This window comes from Phycodurus eques, chromosome 20 (genome assembly GCF_024500275.1).
Source record: "Phycodurus eques isolate BA_2022a chromosome 20, UOR_Pequ_1.1, whole genome shotgun sequence".
NCBI lineage: Eukaryota > Metazoa > Chordata > Actinopteri > Syngnathiformes > Syngnathidae > Phycodurus > Phycodurus eques.
In genome coordinates, this window is record NC_084544.1 from 10,236,010 (window position 1) to 10,256,368 (window position 20,359).

The following is a 20,359-nucleotide window of genomic DNA, read 5'->3' on the forward strand; positions in this document are numbered from 1 at the left end:
AAAACACAATTTAAAGCTGTTTTACAGTAATACAGTAAATAACACAGCACTACATGTATACAGGGGGTCTTCAGTTTACGATGGTGCAGAAAGGACATTTCGAGGTTAGAACAGCACATGGTATAAGAATTCAGCGTCATGCCGCACAAGAACGCACGCTCAGTTACCGCTGTTCCTACTGTTTTTCATTTGATTGTTTTATATTTATGGTATAAAATTGTTTTTCATACAAATATTATTATAAGGAATCATATATTTTGCACTGCACATGGTTAATTAAGATCCATCCAGCCGTACATCCCTTTTCTACAGGATTTGTCTACATTGCCGTTATGGGTGAGCTGGAGCCTATCTATCCCACCTGACTTTGGGTGAGAGGTGGGGAAAAACCGTGGACTGTCGCCAGCCATTTGCAGGTCACATATTGACAAACAAGGATTCACACTCACAGACAATTTAGAGTCTTCAATAAAACTAACATGCATGTTTTGGGAATGTGGGAGGAAGCCAGAGTAGCTGGAGAAAATTCACGCATGCATGATGGAGAACATGCAGACTCCATAAATGAAGGATGGGGCCCCGATTTAAACCACAAAACTTCAGACCTGTGAGGCAGAAGTGCTAAACAGTAGTTCATTAACAATATGCAGTAGGTTAATTAAAAGCAATTAAGAGTAATTCATATTTGACAATGCCCATGGTCTTTGATTGTTCAGCTGTACCTACGCTATGCTCCTGTGGCGTGTACTGCTCTGGTGGGAAGTACTTAAGTAGATTTTTCAGGTATCTATATACTTTGTTTTGACCATATTGTTCTGATAACTTTTTACTTTTACTAGCTATATTTGAAAACAGATATCTGTATTTAGGCCTTACTTTGTCAAAATGTAAAAATAGAGAAAGGTCAAGTCAAACATGGTTGAGTTTTTTATTTTTTGATCGATCGGTCAATTAATACATTGATTACAATTTATCAAATGTCAAACAGTACATAATGTTGCATTGGCTTGAACTTTTAGTCCAATACTTTTTATCTTTTAAAACTGTTTCAACAGTTTTTTAGATAAAGTTTTTATTCAACTTTTATGCGGAGTACATTTTAATTGAATCATTATTTAAGTACAGTACAGTTGTTGTTGTTGTTGTTTTATTCAAGTGTTAAAGTGGTTTAGTAATAAAACACTCATTTTATTTTATTATTATTATTTTATGAACACTTATGCCTACTACACTACTGCATTGTAATGTTGTTCATTATGGTGGCATTTAAACAGTATTTTCGAGTATTTGTGAGTGCTTTTGCCACCTCTGGTCGACTGTATGTTTGCCGTCCTAACACATGTAATGCCCAAATTAGGCCTGTTGCACGACGTACTGCAGTCGAAATGACCACCGGAGCAGAGGTGTCCCCATGTCACAGATCAAACCCCGGGGCCTTGAACCTGACCCCTGTGGGACCATCGAGGTTGGGCTCTCCACATTGCACGCCCCGCTGGCTCATTGTTGCCGCGGGATCTCCTCAATGGCTGCGAGGAGAGATAGATAGTGTGGCCGTCCATCCAATAAACCTCCGCTCTCCCCTCCCCGACCCCTGCGGCGCTCCCGAGTTTGACACGGGAGACAAAACCCGCCGGCGAAGAGCACTATGAATGGCAAAGCACCGAGGAGGCCGAGGGGAGAGCAAAGAGGAGGCGGTGTGCCTTTGTAGTCGGTGAGGAATGCGGAAATGTCCCCGCTCCGTGTCAAACCTCTCTGAAGGGGGTCAGGCCACATTCAGCCGGCGTGGGAAAGCCAGGCGGGGACGGAGCTCACACGGCCGAGCGGGGCTGCTGGTGCATGGGCCTGTTTGGGGGATATATGGAAGAAAAAAGAAAGGGGGACTCGAAAGAGGAGCGTGGCTTTGGAGGGCTTGTATCACGCGTTTGCCTTTGTCCTGCGTTCCCCCACTCCCCCCTAGTTGTAGCCAGTGTGCGTGTGTGTATAGTTTTCGAACAACCCTCCCCCTCCCCCCCCCCCCCCCCCCCGCTTGAGTGTGCTACCCTGGGCTGGTGCAGTTTGAGGGATGGGGGGTTAGAGCATGCACCGTCCAACAACTACCTGTGTGGCCCCCGCATGGAGGACAGTGGACTGGGATGTATTTGATCGACCAGTTTTTTTTTTTGTTTTTTTTTTAGTGCCTCCTCACTTTATCGGACATGCCGACGTTGCGACATATTGTTGACAACATAAATCGAGGTAAACACTAAAAGTTGCGTTAAATGCGATACCAAAAGTGTGTGTATATGTCGCCCTGGTCTTCAGTTACATTTAGCAGGCAAAAAGGAGCATTTCAACCACGCGTTTGAGTTTATTTTAATTTTTAATCCATTAAAATGTGTTAAAAATAGCCGTAGCTGTTATTGAGAATGTAAGTGTTGTTAAAACATCGCGAATGCAATTCTTAAGGTGATAATACAAGGCTTGATATGTGAAAGTTGAGTTTTTCAGTGTTTTAAAATGACTAAGTTGTTGAAGTTGAGACAATGCATCCAAGAGACAGCCACGTGCTCGCTGCGTTTGTGTGGCCTCAGTGACAAACGTTTAGCTCAAAACAAAGTTAGCTAAAAATGGACATGGGCGAAGAAGCTACCTACCGCACTCACAGCGAGTTAGCGTGTAAGGCCAATACTTTATTTTTGCTTGTTCGCTTTCAATTCTGCTCAATTTCCTTCAACATATAAGGAAGCTAAGACTGCCCACGTTTTGGAACATTTGCATGAGCGGCGAGTCTTTGAACGCACCAGACTGTGTGTTTAGCATAGAGCTAGCATAAAAACGCTGACGTTAAAGTAACGTTTTGTGTGTGTGTGTGTTTTAACATTGTTTTACGAGGAGGAGGACATAAATTGTCAAGCGTAACAGGAGGAGCAGTGCAAGTTTGGAGGCACCGAGGCTGCTGTAGTGAGAGTCGGAATTAAACATGATGACAGTCCTGTAATTGCTACCTGGAGCACATTTTGACCAACTCTGACAAAGATGGTGTCTACCTCCATCCGTGTCTCTCTGTCATTTAGGCATTGCACGTGCCCACTTTTTCCTGTGAATATGACTTGGTGAGAAAGTCTGGCTCGTCAGCTTCCCTGGGAATCCCCGCACTGTTTTCAACAAGAGACGAGGAGGAGAAATAAGCAAAAATGGACAAAGAAGCGATTGGTACGCAGTATGAGCCCGTGGCCGAGATTGGAGAAGGCGCATATGGAAAAGTGTACAAGGCCAGAGATCTGAAGAACGGAGGACGGTTCGTAGCCCTAAAACGAGTTCGTGTCCAGACGGAGGAGGAGGGGATGCCTCTCTCAACCATCCGGGAGGTGGCGGTACTGAGGCAGCTTGAAGCCTTTGAGCATCCCAATGTTGTCAGGTAGGTGTGGGGGAGAAAAAGTGTGTGTAATGTCTATGTGGCCTAAACAGTAAACATATTGTAAGAAAGAACCTGCACTAATATTTATGTGTAGTGATCACCATGGCTGTGTTCAGAATCATTCCCTAATCACTACAGTACAGTGGTGCCTTGAGATACCAGTGACCTGACTCATGGGTTTTTCAAGACCAAGCTGTCGTACTGACAATTTTTTTGCTTTGGCTTGCAAGCATAAGAGATATGAGCGCTGTATGAGGCAGTGACGTCAACTCACTTCAGAACAAGCAGCAGTTTGGCAAATAGTGAACAATTCTTAAAAAAGGCATTAAGCTGTTATGCCACTCAGAGTTGAAGTTTACTGTCAAACTATACATAAAAAAAAAAAAGGTAATTATACATTGTGTATTCAAACAACCGCATAGCTTTGCCTCAAGACAGGCTGATTAGCTTAACGCTAACAAAAAATGAATAACGCAAGCGACAGGCTAACAAATAGCATCAGTGTCACGGCGTTAAAACCATTCAAGCAACTGATATTTGAACAAAAACAATGGAGAAACACATGTAGAAGGACAATACTCATAGGCATATATTTTTTTATCCTTTGTGAACATCTAATAATATTACTGCCGCTTACTGAGGAGTTGTGAAACTCTCCTCAGTCTCATTCATATCCATGTCTTTATTACACTGCTCTCAGGTGGCTAAGGCACCCACCAGAAGGTGAGCCACAATACCAATAAATTAATCATGATGCTCTTAACTGTTTAAATTTTATTGAAATGTTTAATGACTGTATTTTTTCAAAATGTGTAATAGTATTGAGTACTATTTTCCTTTTCCGTCTGATGTAGCTAATTTAGGTATTTTGTTACACATTTGTGTTAGCTTGTGGGCTTACTTTTTCACATGACATAGACGAGCGGTTTCACGTGTGTGTATAGAGGAATGGCAGATGCACCTGATTTTTATAATGAAATATTTTTGACTTTTTCCTCTCTGCGGCCCTGTACCCAATGTCCCACGAACCAGTACCGGCCTGCAGGCCAGTTGTTGGAGACCACTGGACAATGGACATTTCCCCTTGACGTTCCAGCTTGAATGATTGTAGCTTTCTTCTTTACCATTGTAGTTTGAATGTGTGATGTGTCACTTGAAAAGTATACGTTACCTGATGTAATTTTCATCAGCTGAAATTTATATTTTAACAGGTAAGTTGGTTCAAAAATAGACATGGTGGAAATTCAGACGTATATAACATAATTATGGGTGGCTAGCTAATTAATTTACTTCTCATTTGCTCAGTTTAATGTGGATAGTGGACACTAGATCTTTCGATGGTGAATTGGTTTGTGTGCTGTTGCGTACAATACATTTTTTCATTGCTGTTGCAATGTACCGCATCAACGTCAGCTGTGGACCTTCCATAATAAATATTGAGCAAATAAATAAATGAATAATAATATATTGTTTTAAGATGAGTGCATTTTACAATATTAATTCAAACAAAGCTCTTCATGTTCATCCGTGTTGTTGCCCTATCGTCGCTGGTCAATTAGTCAGTGTTGAAAATAGCTTGAACTTCCGTCCATCCATTTTCTGAGCCGCTTCTCCTCACGAGGGTCGCGGGCGTGCTGGAGCCTATCCCAGCTGTCATCGGACAGGAGGCGGGGTACACCCTGAACTGGTTGCCAGCCAATCGCAGGGCACATACATACAAACAAACAACCATTTGCACTCACATTCACACTTACGGGCAATTTAGAGATGTCAATTAACCAACCATGCATGTTTTTAGGATGTGGGAGGAAACCGGAGTGCCCAGAGAAAACCCACGCAGGCACGGGGAGAACATGCCAACTCCACACAGACGGGGCCGGGGATTGAACCCCGGTCCTCAGAACTGTGAGGCAGATGCTCTAACCAGTCTTTCACCGTGCCGCCTAGCTTGAACTTTAGTGATACAATTTGTAAAACAATATTCGGTGTTTTTTTTTTTTTTTTTTTTTAATATCCTCAAAAATAATGGAATTTTCGCATCACGACTCATGAATTTGTCTCATGCCGAAAATCAAACATTACCCCAGAAGTGGAAAACATTTCTCTCTATTGGCGCGGTGCATCATGGGATTTATTGTTTCTAGAGTTACCATTGGTTGTTCACTCCTTTACAAGCTGCATTGTGGGATACTTTGAGGGCACTATAAAGGGGATAACCTTTACTCACCACACAGTCGAAGAGCACTACAAAATTGATAAGTCACTATATAGGGCATGATATAGTGGATGGGGAGTGATTCTAAACATAGCCCATGTGAAATGTATGTTGTACAGATTAAAACTAAAACATAACCATCAGAGCTGAGGTGTTCATATTCTGGCCACATTTGTAGTTAAAGTGAATTTGTTTTTATTGAATTTGTATCTTCTGGATAGAAGACTTAGACAAATTGTGACATATTGAACATTATTATTGATTTATACATTTGGAAAATAATATGTCAAGGATCCTGGTAATGTCAAGCATAATCTGGAGTAGGGCTTCCCAAACCTTTTCAGTTCGAGATACAAATTAATGAATAATTTTTGGCTTCACTGTGTTTCAAATTTTCCATTTGGCAAATGGTTCACCGCTGGTAGGTTTTGATTAATTCCATTGTCAAGTTTCTGCTGGGGCCATTTTGTTTCACTTTTGGTTTAAACAATCACCTGTCAGTTATCTGTTTCTGTATTATGCATCACAGAAGCCCTCAACAGACATGCACATTCTTGCCTCTAACGTCCATCCATCCATTTTCTACCGCTTATCCGAGGTCGGGTCGCGGGGGCCATAGCTTGAGCAGGGACGCCCAGACTTCCCTCTCCCCAGCCACTTCATCCAGCTCTTCCGGGGGGATCCTGAGGCGTTCCCAGGCCAGCCGAAGGACGTAGTCTCTTCAGCGTGTCCTGGGTCGTCCCCGGGGTCTCTTCCTGGTGGGACGTGCCCGGAACACCTCACCAGGGAGGCGTCCGGGAGGCATCTGATTCGGATGCCTCCCGGACGCCTCCCCAGCCACCTCATCTGGCTCCTCTCGATGTGGAGGAGCAGCGGCTCTACTCTGAGATCCTCCCGGATGACCGAGCTTCTCACCCTATCTCTAAGGGAGAGCCCGGACACCCTGCTGAGTTTCGGTCACGACCCACAGCTCTTGACCCTAGGTGAGGGTAGGAACGTAGATGAACCAGTAAATCGTGAGTTTCGCCTTTCGGCTTAGCTCCTTCTTTACCACAACGGATCGATAAAAAGTCCGCATCACTGCAGACGCTGCACCGATCCGCCCGTCGATCTCCCGTTCCATTCTTCCCTCACTCATGAACAAAACCCCAAAATGCTTGAACTCCTCCACTTGGGGCAGGATCTCATCCCTGACCCGAAGAGGGCACAGCACCCTTTTCCGACTGAGGACCATGGTCTCAGATTTGGAGGTGCTGATTCTCATCCCAGCCGCTTCACACTCAGCTGCAAATTGCTCCAGTGAGAGTTGGAGGTCACGGCTTGATGAAGCCAACAGAACCACATCTGCAAAAAGCAGAGATGCAATACTATGGCCACCAAACCGGACCCCCTCTACGCCTCGGCTGCGCCTAGAAATTCTGTCCATAAAAGTTATGAACAGAATCGGTGACAAAGGGCAGCTTTGGCGGAGACCAACCCTCACCGGAAACGAGTCCGACTTCCTGTCGGATATGCGGACCAAACTCTGACTCCGGTCGCACAGGGACCGAACAGCCCATATCAGGGGGTTCGGTACCCCATAGTCCAGAAGCACCCCCCACAGGACACAACACTCCCTCCGGTCCACCTTCTTAAAAAGGGGGACCACCACCCCAGTCTGCCAATCCAGAGGCACTGGCCCCGATGTCCAGGCGATGTTGCAGAGGCGTGTTAACCAGGACAGCCCTACAACATCCAGAGGCTTGAGGAACTCTGGGCGAATCTCATCCACCCCCGGGGCCTTGCCACCGAGGAGCTTTTTAACCACCTCGGTGACCTCAACCCCAGAGATAGGAGAGCCCGCCTCAGAGAGCCCAGACTCTGCTCCCTCATGGGATGGCGTGTCGGTGGAATTGAGGAGGTCTTGGAAGTATTCTCCCCACCGGCTCACAACGTCCCGAGTCGTGGTCAGCAGCGCCCCATCCCCACTATACACAGTGTTGACGGTGCACTGCTTGCCCCTCCTGAGACGCCGGATGGTGGACCAGAGTTTCCTCAAAGCCGTCCGGAAGTCTTTCTCCATGGCCTCACCGAACTCCTCCCAAGTTTTTGCTTCAGCGACCACCAAAGCTGCATTCCGCTTGGCCAGCCGGTACCCATCAGCTGTCTCAGGAGTCCCACAGGCCAAAAAGGCCCGATAGGACTCCCTCTTCAGCTTGCCTCTAACAATAATTCCTTAATGTGTCAACGAATAATGAAGGATAATGGCTTTGTGTTATTGCACTCACAATGGAAGGTTAAAAGAAGTTACCAGCTCAGTTCAATTTAGTGGAAAAATCTGCCAGTTTGGAAGCAGGAGTTTAGATTCTCTATTACAATTATTTAAAGTGTTTGGAATTGGTGAAGGGACTCACCAATTTGGCCAAACAATATAATAAAACAGCTCAAGTCAGGAAGGGTGCATTGTGGACCTTCTGTGAGACTCCCGGTAACCCCTGGATGTTGGTAATGAGCTCCATTATTCATTCCATATGTTTAGTGTTTGCTGAGAGCCCCCATTGTAGGCCGACAATCGAGCTGGAAGGGGCGTTTAACCTCAACGCTTCAAGAGGAGGGAGTCATTTATTCTTTGACATTGCACATAGTACTAATACCTTGAACGAATCACCTCTCATTCACACTACTGGCTCGAGCGTTTCCAAGTCCTCCTCTTACAAGACAGTTGGCACAGACATGTAAAGCCTTGATGGAGGACTAAAAGAGAAATTCAGTCTTTTCTTTACATGCAGGCACTTTAAACTGCCTATGTAGATTAATGGAAGTTGTAGTTTATTGATGTGACATGGTATCATCCTCATACCACTAATCCCATTTGGCATTAAGGGATTTAAAGATGTATTCATTTCATCAATAGATAAACAGATTAAATACTCCTTGTCATGTTTTGGTGATGTCGATGTAATATTTAACCATTCACTTGCACTGAGCTAATATTTGACATTGATTTAAAAAGACTATACTGGACATACTTTATGAGGTCATGTGATGCCAGTAACCCAACAGTGTCAACACAGCTCATGGCCACTGGGTTTCCATTATGGTTCCCTTAGCTTCCAGTTCTACTGCGATGGAAGATGATGCCCTTGCCGCAGCTCCCTTAAACATGCCAACGAACATAAAGAGTTGTCATAGTGCTGCTGGAGGAATGCTGCTTGTGTTCCCCAGCTCTTTGAAGAGGACACACTGCATAGATTGTTTTATTTATTAATTAATTAAACATTTTTTTTAATGGCTTTCCACCAAAGCCTGCTTTGGCTGGTCTGATGACATAATCTGGATGATTGGCCTTTGTTTGTTGCCTAGTTTGGCACAACCATAAACACTGGTGTTTAAGATTTCGGTTGACTTTAATGTAGGGCTGGGTATTATTAAGAACATCACAATTCGATTTGATTTCAATTCTTTACGTTGCGATTCAATTAGATTTTGATTCTTTAGGTTGTGATTCCACTAGGAATAAAACAAAATTAAAAAAATGTGGATAATAATAATGTATATGTGCATATTGAGTACAAAAGTAAAACAGATGGCAGTGGTGTATAAACACTGAAAAAGTGCATGTAAATTTAAATAGTATCTCATTCGTCTTGGAAATGGTGAATGAATGGTTTACAAAAGATCTTACTTTTGTCTATTTCATGTTTCCTGGATTTCCAGGGGAATCCAAAGTGACGCTAAACATCAGATTTAAAAGTTGCAGGCAGTGGCCCCATTCCGCTGCGCTTTGCTTTGGTCGCCATTTTGTTGTTTTGGCTGAATGCCCATTGTAGAGGCTAAGATGATGCTTTAAACAACTACGGTGCTGCTCATTGTTTTGTTACCATATCTGATGAATTAGGAGTCTGAGATAAATTTGCCAGTTGAACACACAGTCCATTTATTCTCTCCCAGTCCTCTGTTGTGATCATTAAACTCCAATGAGTTTCAAATAACTCTCAACATTACTTCACAATGCCACAGGAAGCTGTACAGTGGTCAAAAACTGTTGAGTGCTTCCGGAAGAACACCTGACAAGGCAAAGAAAGGTTCCTCCTTAAATAGAATTGACAGCCAATTATCCAGTGACACTGAACACACAGTAAAACACTGCACTTAATCTGCTCCCACACCCATCATCAAGCGTTTACGTGGTTCTATTAGCTTTGAGTCTTCCAATGAAGCCTTGTCAGTCCATATTGGTAAAAGTTCCAGTCCAGTCACTTTATGTTCCTTTATCCACATGAGAAGACCGTATACTGCATTTCTTCATTCACGCCCCCACTATTCATGATGGATTTTTTTGTGGCTTAATGCCCTCACATGTGGGCAAGGAGAGCCCTTTTCAAAAGATTACTGAACTCCAGGAGAAACAGTAAAACAGTGAGCACACTCATTCAGAATTTCCTGTCCACCACAGCTCTCGCCTGGCACTCACACGCCAAACATAATTTTCAAACATCGTTTTGTGACAGTTTATAGAGCAAGTTCTGAGTGCTTATGAAAGAAACTGAGTAGTGCAGGTATTCACAAAATATTCCCATACAGCCCGACCCCCAAACAACACAAGCTGCTCCGTCACACTGGTTGACTTTCAAGTTATTGTATTTTTTTTAAATGCTACATTTAAAAAAATCTTAACAGTATGACACTAAAGATAGTCATATTACTCGCACTTTGCCTGACAGGCACATACATGGAGACGGAACAGGAAGGTGTTAGCATAGAATACTGTGGCGTTTTGAGCAGCCAGACACTTTCCTATGTTGCAGTAAATTCCACTTCTGGTTCCCACTTTTTGTCTTTGTCTTCACTGTGTACCCTATGTGGTGACCACCAAAGAAACTCCAAAGAAAAAGCAAAAAGCATTTGTGGAGTTAATTCTTTGGATGCTAAGTGAGATGAAGTCTGACAAGATTTGCGTACGTCATGTGTGATGTCAAACATAATGGTTTGAACTTTACTGGTTGTAAGTTATTTTTGTATGCTGAGCACAATCAGCTGTATTGATCGCTCCTTTTCCCTCTTTTCCAGGCTCTTTGACGTGTGTACAGTTTCTCGGACTAACCGTGAAACCAAACTCACCCTGGTCTTTGAGCATGTGGATCAAGACCTGACCACCTACCTAGACAAAGCCCCTGACCCCGGTGTACCGCCAGAAACCATCAAGGTAATGACTAGTGACTGCTAATCTGCAACTTTAAGAGTTGACAACCAGCAGCAGTTATTGATTCTATAGCTTGTATTTGCTTGCTATGCTTATAAAGCTTCACTTTTTCTCGGAGGTATTTTGTGATGTATATCATATCACTAAAGTTAAATGAAGGCAAGTTTACTCTTGAGTTATTACTTCACTTTCTATTTTAGATAGATGGGGAGATATTTCCTAATCCTCTGTGATCTGTTTGGTACTGACTGAGCCTTTTTGACCGAAGCCATGGAGGGCAGACTGCAGGTCTCTGCTACAGCAGAGCTACCAGGGTGTTTTTAAAGGCCAGTACATGTGGCAAATGGGCTCCAAATTAAAGGCTCCCTCTTTTTACCTGGTCTTCTCTTTGCAAGATTGAAGTCTGTCCTCAGAAAACAAGTGTGATAATTAAGCAGTACAATGTAAATGTTTTTGCTTTTTACACAAAAGTTTTACAATTGATTGTTACAGTTATACTTTACAGTCAATATGAGCTTAAGGAAGTCCCTTCATCAGTTCCTCCAGTGTGTTTGATAAAATCCACTGAGTGTTCACTTACAATTTGCCCAAAGGTCGGAACTGGACGCGCCATTAACCCTTCCTCTGTGACTGCCTTCTTTTATTTTAATCTTTCCCACAAACCTCTCTTTTTTTTAAGATCTCTTAATCGTGTTTCACCCCTAGGTCCCGTGATTTAGTATGTACAATACTGGAGAGTTATAGCTCAATTTCTGGGCCTCTGAGTTTAAGTGTCAGTTTTGAAATAGAGAACTTGTGGAAGCTAGAGTATCTGTCATTTTTTTTCTACCCCAGGACCATGTTTACGTGTGAGCATTCTATGTCGAACTGCAATATTGATGGTATACTGTGTAAGCATAGACGAAAACGGTGGCTCTGAACTGAGGCCTTCATCAGGGTTTTAGCCAAAGACTGTATAGTGTCTAGTGCTGCAATTTTTGCTTCTCTCTCTTTCTCTCCCCTATTACACAGACTTAGACACCTATTTTTTATTATTATTATTTTTAAATCCATCCATCCATTTTCTGCACCGCTTATCCTCACTAGGGTCACGTGCGTGCTGGAGCCTATCCCAGCTATCTTCGAGCGAGAGGCGGGGTAGACCCTGAACCGGTCGCCAGCCAAACGCAGGGCACAATAAAGAATATTGTTATATACTCCCTAAATAAGTGACACATTATTAATTTGTGCCATCCAAAATCGTACTGTAGTAGTATTATTAAACCAATTCATCAATTAGATTTTTACAGACCAAATTGTAGGTTATAATGACAGACTCATTAGTTTACAACATTCCTTGCTTCACTGCTTTGCTGTTAATGCCATCATCAGATCTGTGGAGCTCGAGCCACCTCTTCTCCCCTGACTTTGCTTTTCCTTAACATCCATGCAGCTGGAGCCATTGTAAGACAAAAGGACAATGATCGAGTGACAATATGACACTGGCTCATATGATTATTTCTAGGACAGTGGACACTGCCCAGTTACTCGCCCTCAAAATGCTCCCACTCCAGAGCAAATTCATTAGATTTAATTATTGTAGCCTCAGTCAGACATGGTACACCTATGCTTATTATTTGTGGGTTAACATTAAATCTCCTAGATCTTTAAAATGGTCAGAAACAGCTGAAAACCAGCATAAAAGCAGGCATCCCACTCCTTGCCACCCTGTCCACCTCTGCCCACCCCCCCCCCCCCTCAACACCCCTACTCCCACCCCACCCACTCGGCCTAAAGACCCACCACATGCTCATTGAAGAAAGAGGCCCTCCTTCAGGAATTAAATGAGCTGGAAGAACATCAAGCAGCCGAGCTACCCCAGGCTCGTTGCGTCTTGGCCCAGGCCAGCGCTTGGGTGTCACCCACCCTTCTCTGCTGCCATCATCCTGGCTACCACAGCTCTATTCTCCAAGCCTATAAAGGGGGAGGTAAATGAAGCATGGGGAGGGAATTACACTAACGCTAACCGGCAGATGTCCCATATTGTGCCTCGCTACAATAAACAATTTGGCTGCCTTTGGTACATTTGCATTAGAAAAGAAAGCATACCCAAAAAGCCATGTTGTGACTGCATGTTGCGGAGGGCTTACTGTTTTTTCCCCCTGGTACCACTCTTTTTTGGGGGTGAGGGGGATCAAACATGTTGCATTTAAAAAAAAAAAAAAAAAAAAAACTCTTTATTTGGCTGAATTGACTTGGGTTTTGTTTGCATGCTTACGAACAGATTAAAATGTATGCTAGTTTAAACTTAATTTTCAATATAGCAACACTATTAGATTTTGAGTATTTTCCATTTATCATGCTGTCAGTTGTGATTCTTGTATTGTTTGACTCAGTTGTAGTAGAAATTGATATCTCAGAGAGGAAGGTGCTTAGGCCAGGGGGGCCATCATTGTTTGTGTGTTTGTCCAAGAGTCACACTTCTAAGGTAATTAGTGTTTACGAGCAAATCCTGCTGAAAGGAAGCACGGTGAAATGGTTATTTAAAGCAGAGAGGAACTGACAGGGGGGTACTATTGTGTCAGCGCGTGCGCGGGCCCGCACACACACACACACACACACACACACACACGCACGCACAAAATAACCAACTGCCTCGCTCTGTTCTATGACCCTGTCTGTCTGCTGCCCTCCACACTAGGTCATGGCTGGATGGAGCTGTAGAAAGGAAGGTCTGTTTATGCATCCTGCCTGCCCTTGGTCAAGACCCCACGGCCACCCCCCCCACCCCCACCAACGACACACATACATACAAAGAAACCAACATTTTCACATACACGGGTTTTCGCTCACACAAACTTTGACCCCAACAAGCGGAGGTCCATACAAATAGGAATGTTGTGTACTGCGTTTACATGAACACAAGGCCAGGGGGACACGCAGTTTGTGTGTATACAAACGCGAACACTCTCAGCTCCTCGTGTTCACAGTACACGGTGGGGTGTCCCATCTCCTCCGCAGCACAGCAGCCAGCCCCGCGCCACTTGCTAATGTTTTCTGCTTGAGTGTGCAGGCCTCTTTGACTCAGTCACCAGCTGGTCAGCCAGTGAATAGAGCTGTGGGCTCAACTCCATGTCACTTGTGAGGTCTTGGCTAGGGATTTTTTTAGGAGGCTGGTGGGCTAAGAGACGTGTGTATTTACAGGAGAGAGTGTGTATGTAAAGGCTGCGATAATACGCACTAACGGCCCCAAAAAGCAAGTTTTGTAGTTGTTTTCGTACACAGTATACATCCAATCCTTCCCCTTCTCAATTTGGATATGGCAGCTGGTCTTTCATTGGAATACCATCAACGATCCAAAACCAAAGCGCTGCCCTTTAGGTATAAGCTTTATTCTAGAGCCAAAACCACCACTTTCTTTATCAGTGGCTCGTTACTTACTTACAGGTGCAAGACCTGTTTTGGGAGCGTTTCAGTTTGAAAGGAGCAAGTCCAAGCTGGTTTGACATAGTTTCTTTCTCCCCGCACTAGTTTACTTTAGCTCAAGCGTTATTGATGCAGTGCCTATGGCTATTTCTGAGGTCAGCCTGTGGCCATAAAATGAGAGGGAACGCCAATTAACTCCAGCGGAGCAGCTGCTATGGAACAGAGCTCCGTGCTTGTATAGAGCGGGGCCCTCCCTCTATCATTGGTGTGTGTGTCAGTTATCAAACATCTGCCATAGTCGACAAGAAAAGACACAGGCCTCCTCCGTTAACTCCTTTACTACCAAACCGTGTCTGCATTTTCAGTGAAACTCATGACATTTGGGCCATTATATGCCAGTGTGACAGCAGTTGCTGCTTTGTCATTTTTAAAATGATTTTAATATACTGTATATACTCTACACTGGGCACAACATTAGCTGCAGATGCACAAATTACTTTTCACTTGTGAATACCCCAAATTACTTTACAGACCCAAGATTAGCTTTTGTATGTTTCAACTGCTAATGGGGATCCAATAAACAACCTGGGTTGGGAGTCAGAGTTCCTGTTGTCACTCACTTGGCCACGCCTCTTAATGCCACACGTGAACTCACAAATACTACAGTGTGAGTGAGTGAGAGAGAGAGACTTTCATTTTTATTGCACTTTATAAAACAAGTTTATTTCTTTCCATTGTCTTGTATGTTTCACAATATGATGTTGTTTTTCTTTATTATAAACGTGTAACAAAAACCTTTGGAGATGTGGGGGGGCGATTAATGCTATTTCAATTAATTTCAATGGGGAAAATTGATTTGATAAGTTGAGTTTGGTCATGGAACATATTTAACTCTCATATCAACGTACCACTGGATATCTAAGAACCTACTTTTGTTTAATATTTTGTATTCTGTATAACTGCCATGAGTTGCACTGAAAAGGTGTCTCTAAAATTACTTCCATCTCCTGCAGTTAAATAAGGTCACTAAAACAAATGTGTCATGGATTTTTATTTATTTCTTTTTCCTAACCCTAATTGTACAGGTTCTGTAATATCATTAGATAGGGTATGTTTATCCATTGAAAATGTACAGTATCAAATGTAATTATTTATAAAAAGAGTTATTGATGTATTATTTTCTTACAGGATATGATGTATCAACTGCTCCAGGGGTTGGACTTCCTGCACTCACACCGTGTAGTTCACCGTGACCTAAAACCCCAGAATATCCTAGTCACCAGCGGAGGACAGATTAAACTAGCCGACTTCGGTCTCGCCCGCATCTACAGCTTCCAGATGGCGCTCACCTCTGTGGTGAGTCCATATCACAGGGCTAATAAAGCCCGATCTTTTAATTACTTACCTTGAGATACAGTATAACAGACGAAGCCGTTTGGGATTCCCTGCTCAAAAATCTCTTCTTTGCTTAATTCCACCCCCCCCCCCCAATTGAAGGAGCAACAAGTAATAGTAATAGTGAGCCTCATTCATGTTTTATAATGAAGATGCAGGCACGCTGCTGTCTAAGCCCCTCCCATCCTGTGGGAGTTAGATGAAAATTGATGTAAATGTGATGTAGCGGGCGCTCACAGGACATGAGCGGGCAGTTCCGCCACATTGGGTCACATAATCGAGTTTCTCAGTGTAAAGTGAGAGCCGAGGGCCCCTGTGGCCCTTCTCAGAAATCCCTCAGTGGCAATAGTGGACAGGGATGGAACAGATGAGGAGACACAGGGATCCCTCCCTTTCCCGCTGTCGGTACTTTGATGTCCTGCTTCTGAGTTTCTGGGCTCTGATGACCAGATAAAATGGAGACTGAAGGACTCTTTGGAAGTCATTGAATTAAGGGGAGATGAGAAGTTAAAGATTTACATAGGCAGCAAATCTAGCTCTGTACTTTGTTTGTCCTTAATTATAGACCTAGATTTTCTTACCAGCTTTACAATTATGAATGTGCTTGTGTTATTTAGCTTTAATTTACTATTTACTAATTTACTATAACTTTCTAAAGGTACATGGCTTCGACTTAAAATGTTTTATAGGTTTGTCTTGTATTTCCAACACTGCTTTCTTGTCAGTACTTCAAATAACTGGGCCAATTCTCACATTGAAGCGCATCTGAAAAAAAGGATGTTTATGTTCTTGTTTTTTATTGACTTTGGCCTATACATCTTTTAGGCAATTTTCAAGAGCAACTTTAGGGAAACACAGATACAAATCAGAAATGCTAGGTTCAGTAATGACTTTCAAATCTACGTAATGCCATAAACAATGTTCTGTACACCTGGGGTTTTGTTTTGGCCATTGCTGAAACACTGATGACTAGCAAGGGGATGCTTTATGAGGTTGCATTCTAATAGGGAATTCACCTTCAGATATGGGCGACAGATAATGCAACCAGTAAATCATTTGTGCACACAAAGGCATTTAACTTTTGAGCTGGTTTGCACACATGTACTCATTTCCTTCCTTGATTACTCAGCAAAGGCCACAATAATACAACTGTGTTAGTTTAAATGTGTGTGTGGTGGAGTGCAGCACTGGGTCTTCGGTTCCAGATGAATGTTCCTGTGTCTAAAATCCCCCCTGTCAATCGCCCCAAAACACACTACCTTCATTCAACCCTTCTGCGCTTCCTCTGGCTAATAGAAGCAGACTACACCACTAACACATTGCATGTACACAAAACACCACACCGTTTAAGAGGATCTTTCCCCCTTGCCCAACACAAAGCAGCAGTTAGTTATTTAGTCACCTGCCACCGTTATTGGCAGACAGATGGGCTATGGAGAACTGCTGTTGCTTAAGGGAACATGACACTTCTCTCTCAGTGATTCATTTTGCACTTTGAAAATGACACCTATATCGGGTGTGACTATTTGCATAAAGTTAAGTCCCCAGGTCCTTGTTTTCTCACTCTTACAAACTGAAACTTACTTTCTTTTGACACTGTGCACTTAATTACGAGAATACTTTCAACAACTTTGCGCTAACACTCAACCTTTTACATACACTAGGTCTGATATTGGTTGCAGGGATTTTTATCCTCCCCTTTGAATGGCAAAGATGGCTTCTCAGTCAAGTTTCCCGTGACCACTGATCTATGACTGTGACAGGTAGTTTAAATCCACGGTTGAACTTAAAACATTGTGTAAACCTCTGAGGTTCATCAGCGCTGCTCTGGTACTATGTTTTGTTATTATAACAAAAATGTCTATCTAAAAGTACACGTGCATGGTTGCATGTGACCTCATCCACATCACCATTTTACCAAGTTTTACATATTCCGGCCCTCCCTGAGAAAGAGAACGAAGGGGACCACCCATTGGGTCGGTACAGAGGCCTCGATTAGGCTGCCTCTGGTAGTCTCTGGGGGGCAGTTGCTTTGTAAATGGTATTTTAATGACCCAGTCTGGCTACAGCTTCATTGAACTACCTTGAGTGACAGGCAGATGGGCAAAGCTGATGGGTTAATCTGACATGCCATGCCTCTTTTTTTTTTTTGTTCTTTTTTTTTTTTTCTCTTTCTTTTTTTTCTTTCTTTTTTTTTTTTAAACCAAGATGGCCCATTGAGGTACCGACTTCCAAAGTACATTGGGTGAAGCTTGTTTGTCTCAACGAGCTCGAAATGCAATGTTTGCTTGTTCAAAGACAATTTGGTTATTTAAATCCAATCAACATCAAGCGTTAGTACATCAGGATTTTTAGTTAATCAATTCTGGTCACATAGATCAGGAAACTGTTGACAAGCTTAAACGTTTTGGTTTCTTGTTTACACTTTTTGAAGACAAAAAATGAAAGAAAACATTTGAGGGAGGTTCTCAAAGCTCCATATTACAGCGTTTTTAGCAGGTCTGTTTCTGCTTGGTTGCAGTGTAAATGTACCCTCTATCAGACATTGGCTCATGCCCTATCTCCCGTTTCTTCGGTTACTTTGTAAGAGTTGTACCTTTGCAAACAGGTCCAATATCAACCTTCAATCCCAACTTTTGGTATTGTGTGCACTGCTCAAAATATCGCGTGTGACCTCATTTAGGACTTGGTGTTAGGTCCATCGTCACCATTCACATGTACTATTATCATAGATTCTGATGGGTGGTTTGATGAAACAATTACCTCCCACTCTTGTGCATGTCATGTGCATGCCATTGCTTGTGAAATTAGATTCAAGGGGAATGCCACTTTTTGTCAGAGTTTACTGTTTTTCTGCTTTGAGTCCAAAATATCCTGGGGGTTGCTATATTTAACAGGAAAGATTTGCAGCAAACATGCTTTTGTCTTAAGGCAAAGCTTCTCTGTTGTAAATAATCAAAATATGAAATGTATTATACAAGTGTCCTTGAAGATAGAATGCTATCTAGCATTCTATCTAACTAGCTTCTTGTGAATGCAGAAGAGTAATTTTTAATTTTATTTTACCGTATATATCCAGTAGCACAACAAGAATGATGAGATGATTTTTAATAAGGAACTGGTCAGTACAGTATCCTATGAATTAATATGTTGCGCTTCAATGCATTTCTGCTATTTGTAAACGGAAACAATGAAGACCAGGCAGGCACCAGGGAGGCGGGAGGCGGGGTGTATATGCAGGAGAGCACGTGTAGCACAGTCTGGGATTGTTTAGATATCTCCTCAAACAGCTCCACATGGGAAAAAGGAAAAGCCATTCTGCTTTGACTGCGGCCAAGAGCGAAGGAGCTGTCCCACACCATTAGCTAGCACATTTAGTTGGGTGCATTCACACAGAGATATGCTGCATACGTTTAAAAGCAGACACTGGCTTTGCTTTCACTGTTTGTATTTACACTGGCCCTCACGTGCACTGTGCTTCTTTTTGTCCGTGTGTATGTGTGTGCACGCATATCAATTTACCAGCTTCACACTTCATACCCTGGCCTAAACTATATTAATTGTCACCAGTCTTTGGCATTGCTCCAGGTCGCAAAGTGGCGATTCTAAACAGCGGGAGTCATGCATGTGAATACACAAAAGTGCAACGGGATATGGAAGCCGTGTCCGTAGCAGGAAGAGGGGGGGGGGGGGGGGGGGGAGAAAAAAATGACGGCATATATCTGGAATTTTCCAGCTAATGATGTGCGGATGTGGTAGCACAGGGGAGAGAGAGCCACTGACTGTGCTGTCTTTGTTTCACTTGCTGAGGGCCTCATGTTGCATTCCTGTATGCTGTGCATACTTTGGCAACAGTCTGTTTTAATGTATACAGTTTGTCTGCTGCTCTAGCACTTTTCTTTCTAGTCATATATCAATATCTCCTTTAATCTCTTCTGTCCTTTCTTGGCCAGGTGCAGAGTGATTGTTGTGACTATAAATTGCAGCACAAAAGGAAAGCAGTGAGTGAAAGAGTGTCGTTACAGGACTGAATGGGGCCTGTTCTGACTCTCAGACTGAGAACCCTCTAGACTACATTTCTCCTCATATTATAATTATTTCTATATCGTGTGCTCTTCCCATATGTGGCCTGCCTACAAACCCTGAACCTTTTATCCCCTTTCCTCTGAGATTCACTTTGGGAGACTTTAATTTGTGTTGAATTGCTCTCAGGAATGTAATCACATTCTGACCTATGACTGATAATGTGTACAAGCTGAGAAACGTCACAACATTAAACATTTTCTGCACTTTTTCTGCAAGGAATGACTACCTTATTTCAAGCTTTTAATCATGTTCCTTATTTATTAGTGTTTGGGATGATGTGCCCACTCCATTTACAACGGGTAAAAGATAAATCCATGGCTCTCTCAATACCACACACATTCAACTGATCTTTGCTATCGACTATCTTGAGTATGTTTAATGTTAAATTACCCACAGGGATGATAGATAATAAACTGCAATTAGCCTTTAAAACATCAGACATGTTTTAGATAACTGGCATTCATTTGGAGCCACACACACACTCACACGAACACATTTGGCACTGAAGCATATTCATCTAGGCAAACACAGGTGCTCACGCAGTCACGTGCAACCACTCCCACATTCGCTAACAAACACCCATATTGTCCTCCTCTGCTGTCCTAGCACAGAATGCTGGTGGCAGAGGTCCAGGCTTTGCAAGTCGTACGGCCACGGAGGTCTGACCCAGGAGGTCCTA

The 20,359-nt window shown here is 43.0% G+C and overlaps 1 protein-coding gene across 3 annotated transcripts in view; it reads left to right on the top strand.

The window, feature by feature from the left end:
* Positions 1-1,698: 1,698 nt before the first annotated feature.
* cdk6 (cyclin dependent kinase 6) overlaps positions 1,699-20,359 on the top strand; it is a 32,434-nt gene continuing 13,773 nt past the window's right edge. Inside the window, exons 1-4 of one of the 3 annotated variants that reach the window (XM_061665174.1) lie at positions 1,699-2,235; positions 3,054-3,397; positions 10,662-10,797; positions 15,388-15,555. In XM_061665174.1, the coding sequence (XP_061521158.1) occupies positions 3,174-3,397; positions 10,662-10,797; positions 15,388-15,555 (528 nt within the window). In that variant the 5' untranslated portion in view covers positions 1,699-2,235; positions 3,054-3,173. Of the gene's footprint in view, positions 2,236-2,515; positions 2,656-3,053; positions 3,398-10,661; positions 10,798-15,387; positions 15,556-20,359 lie in introns of those variants that run through there. The other 2 variants (XM_061665175.1, XM_061665177.1) reach the window with 2 other exon arrangements.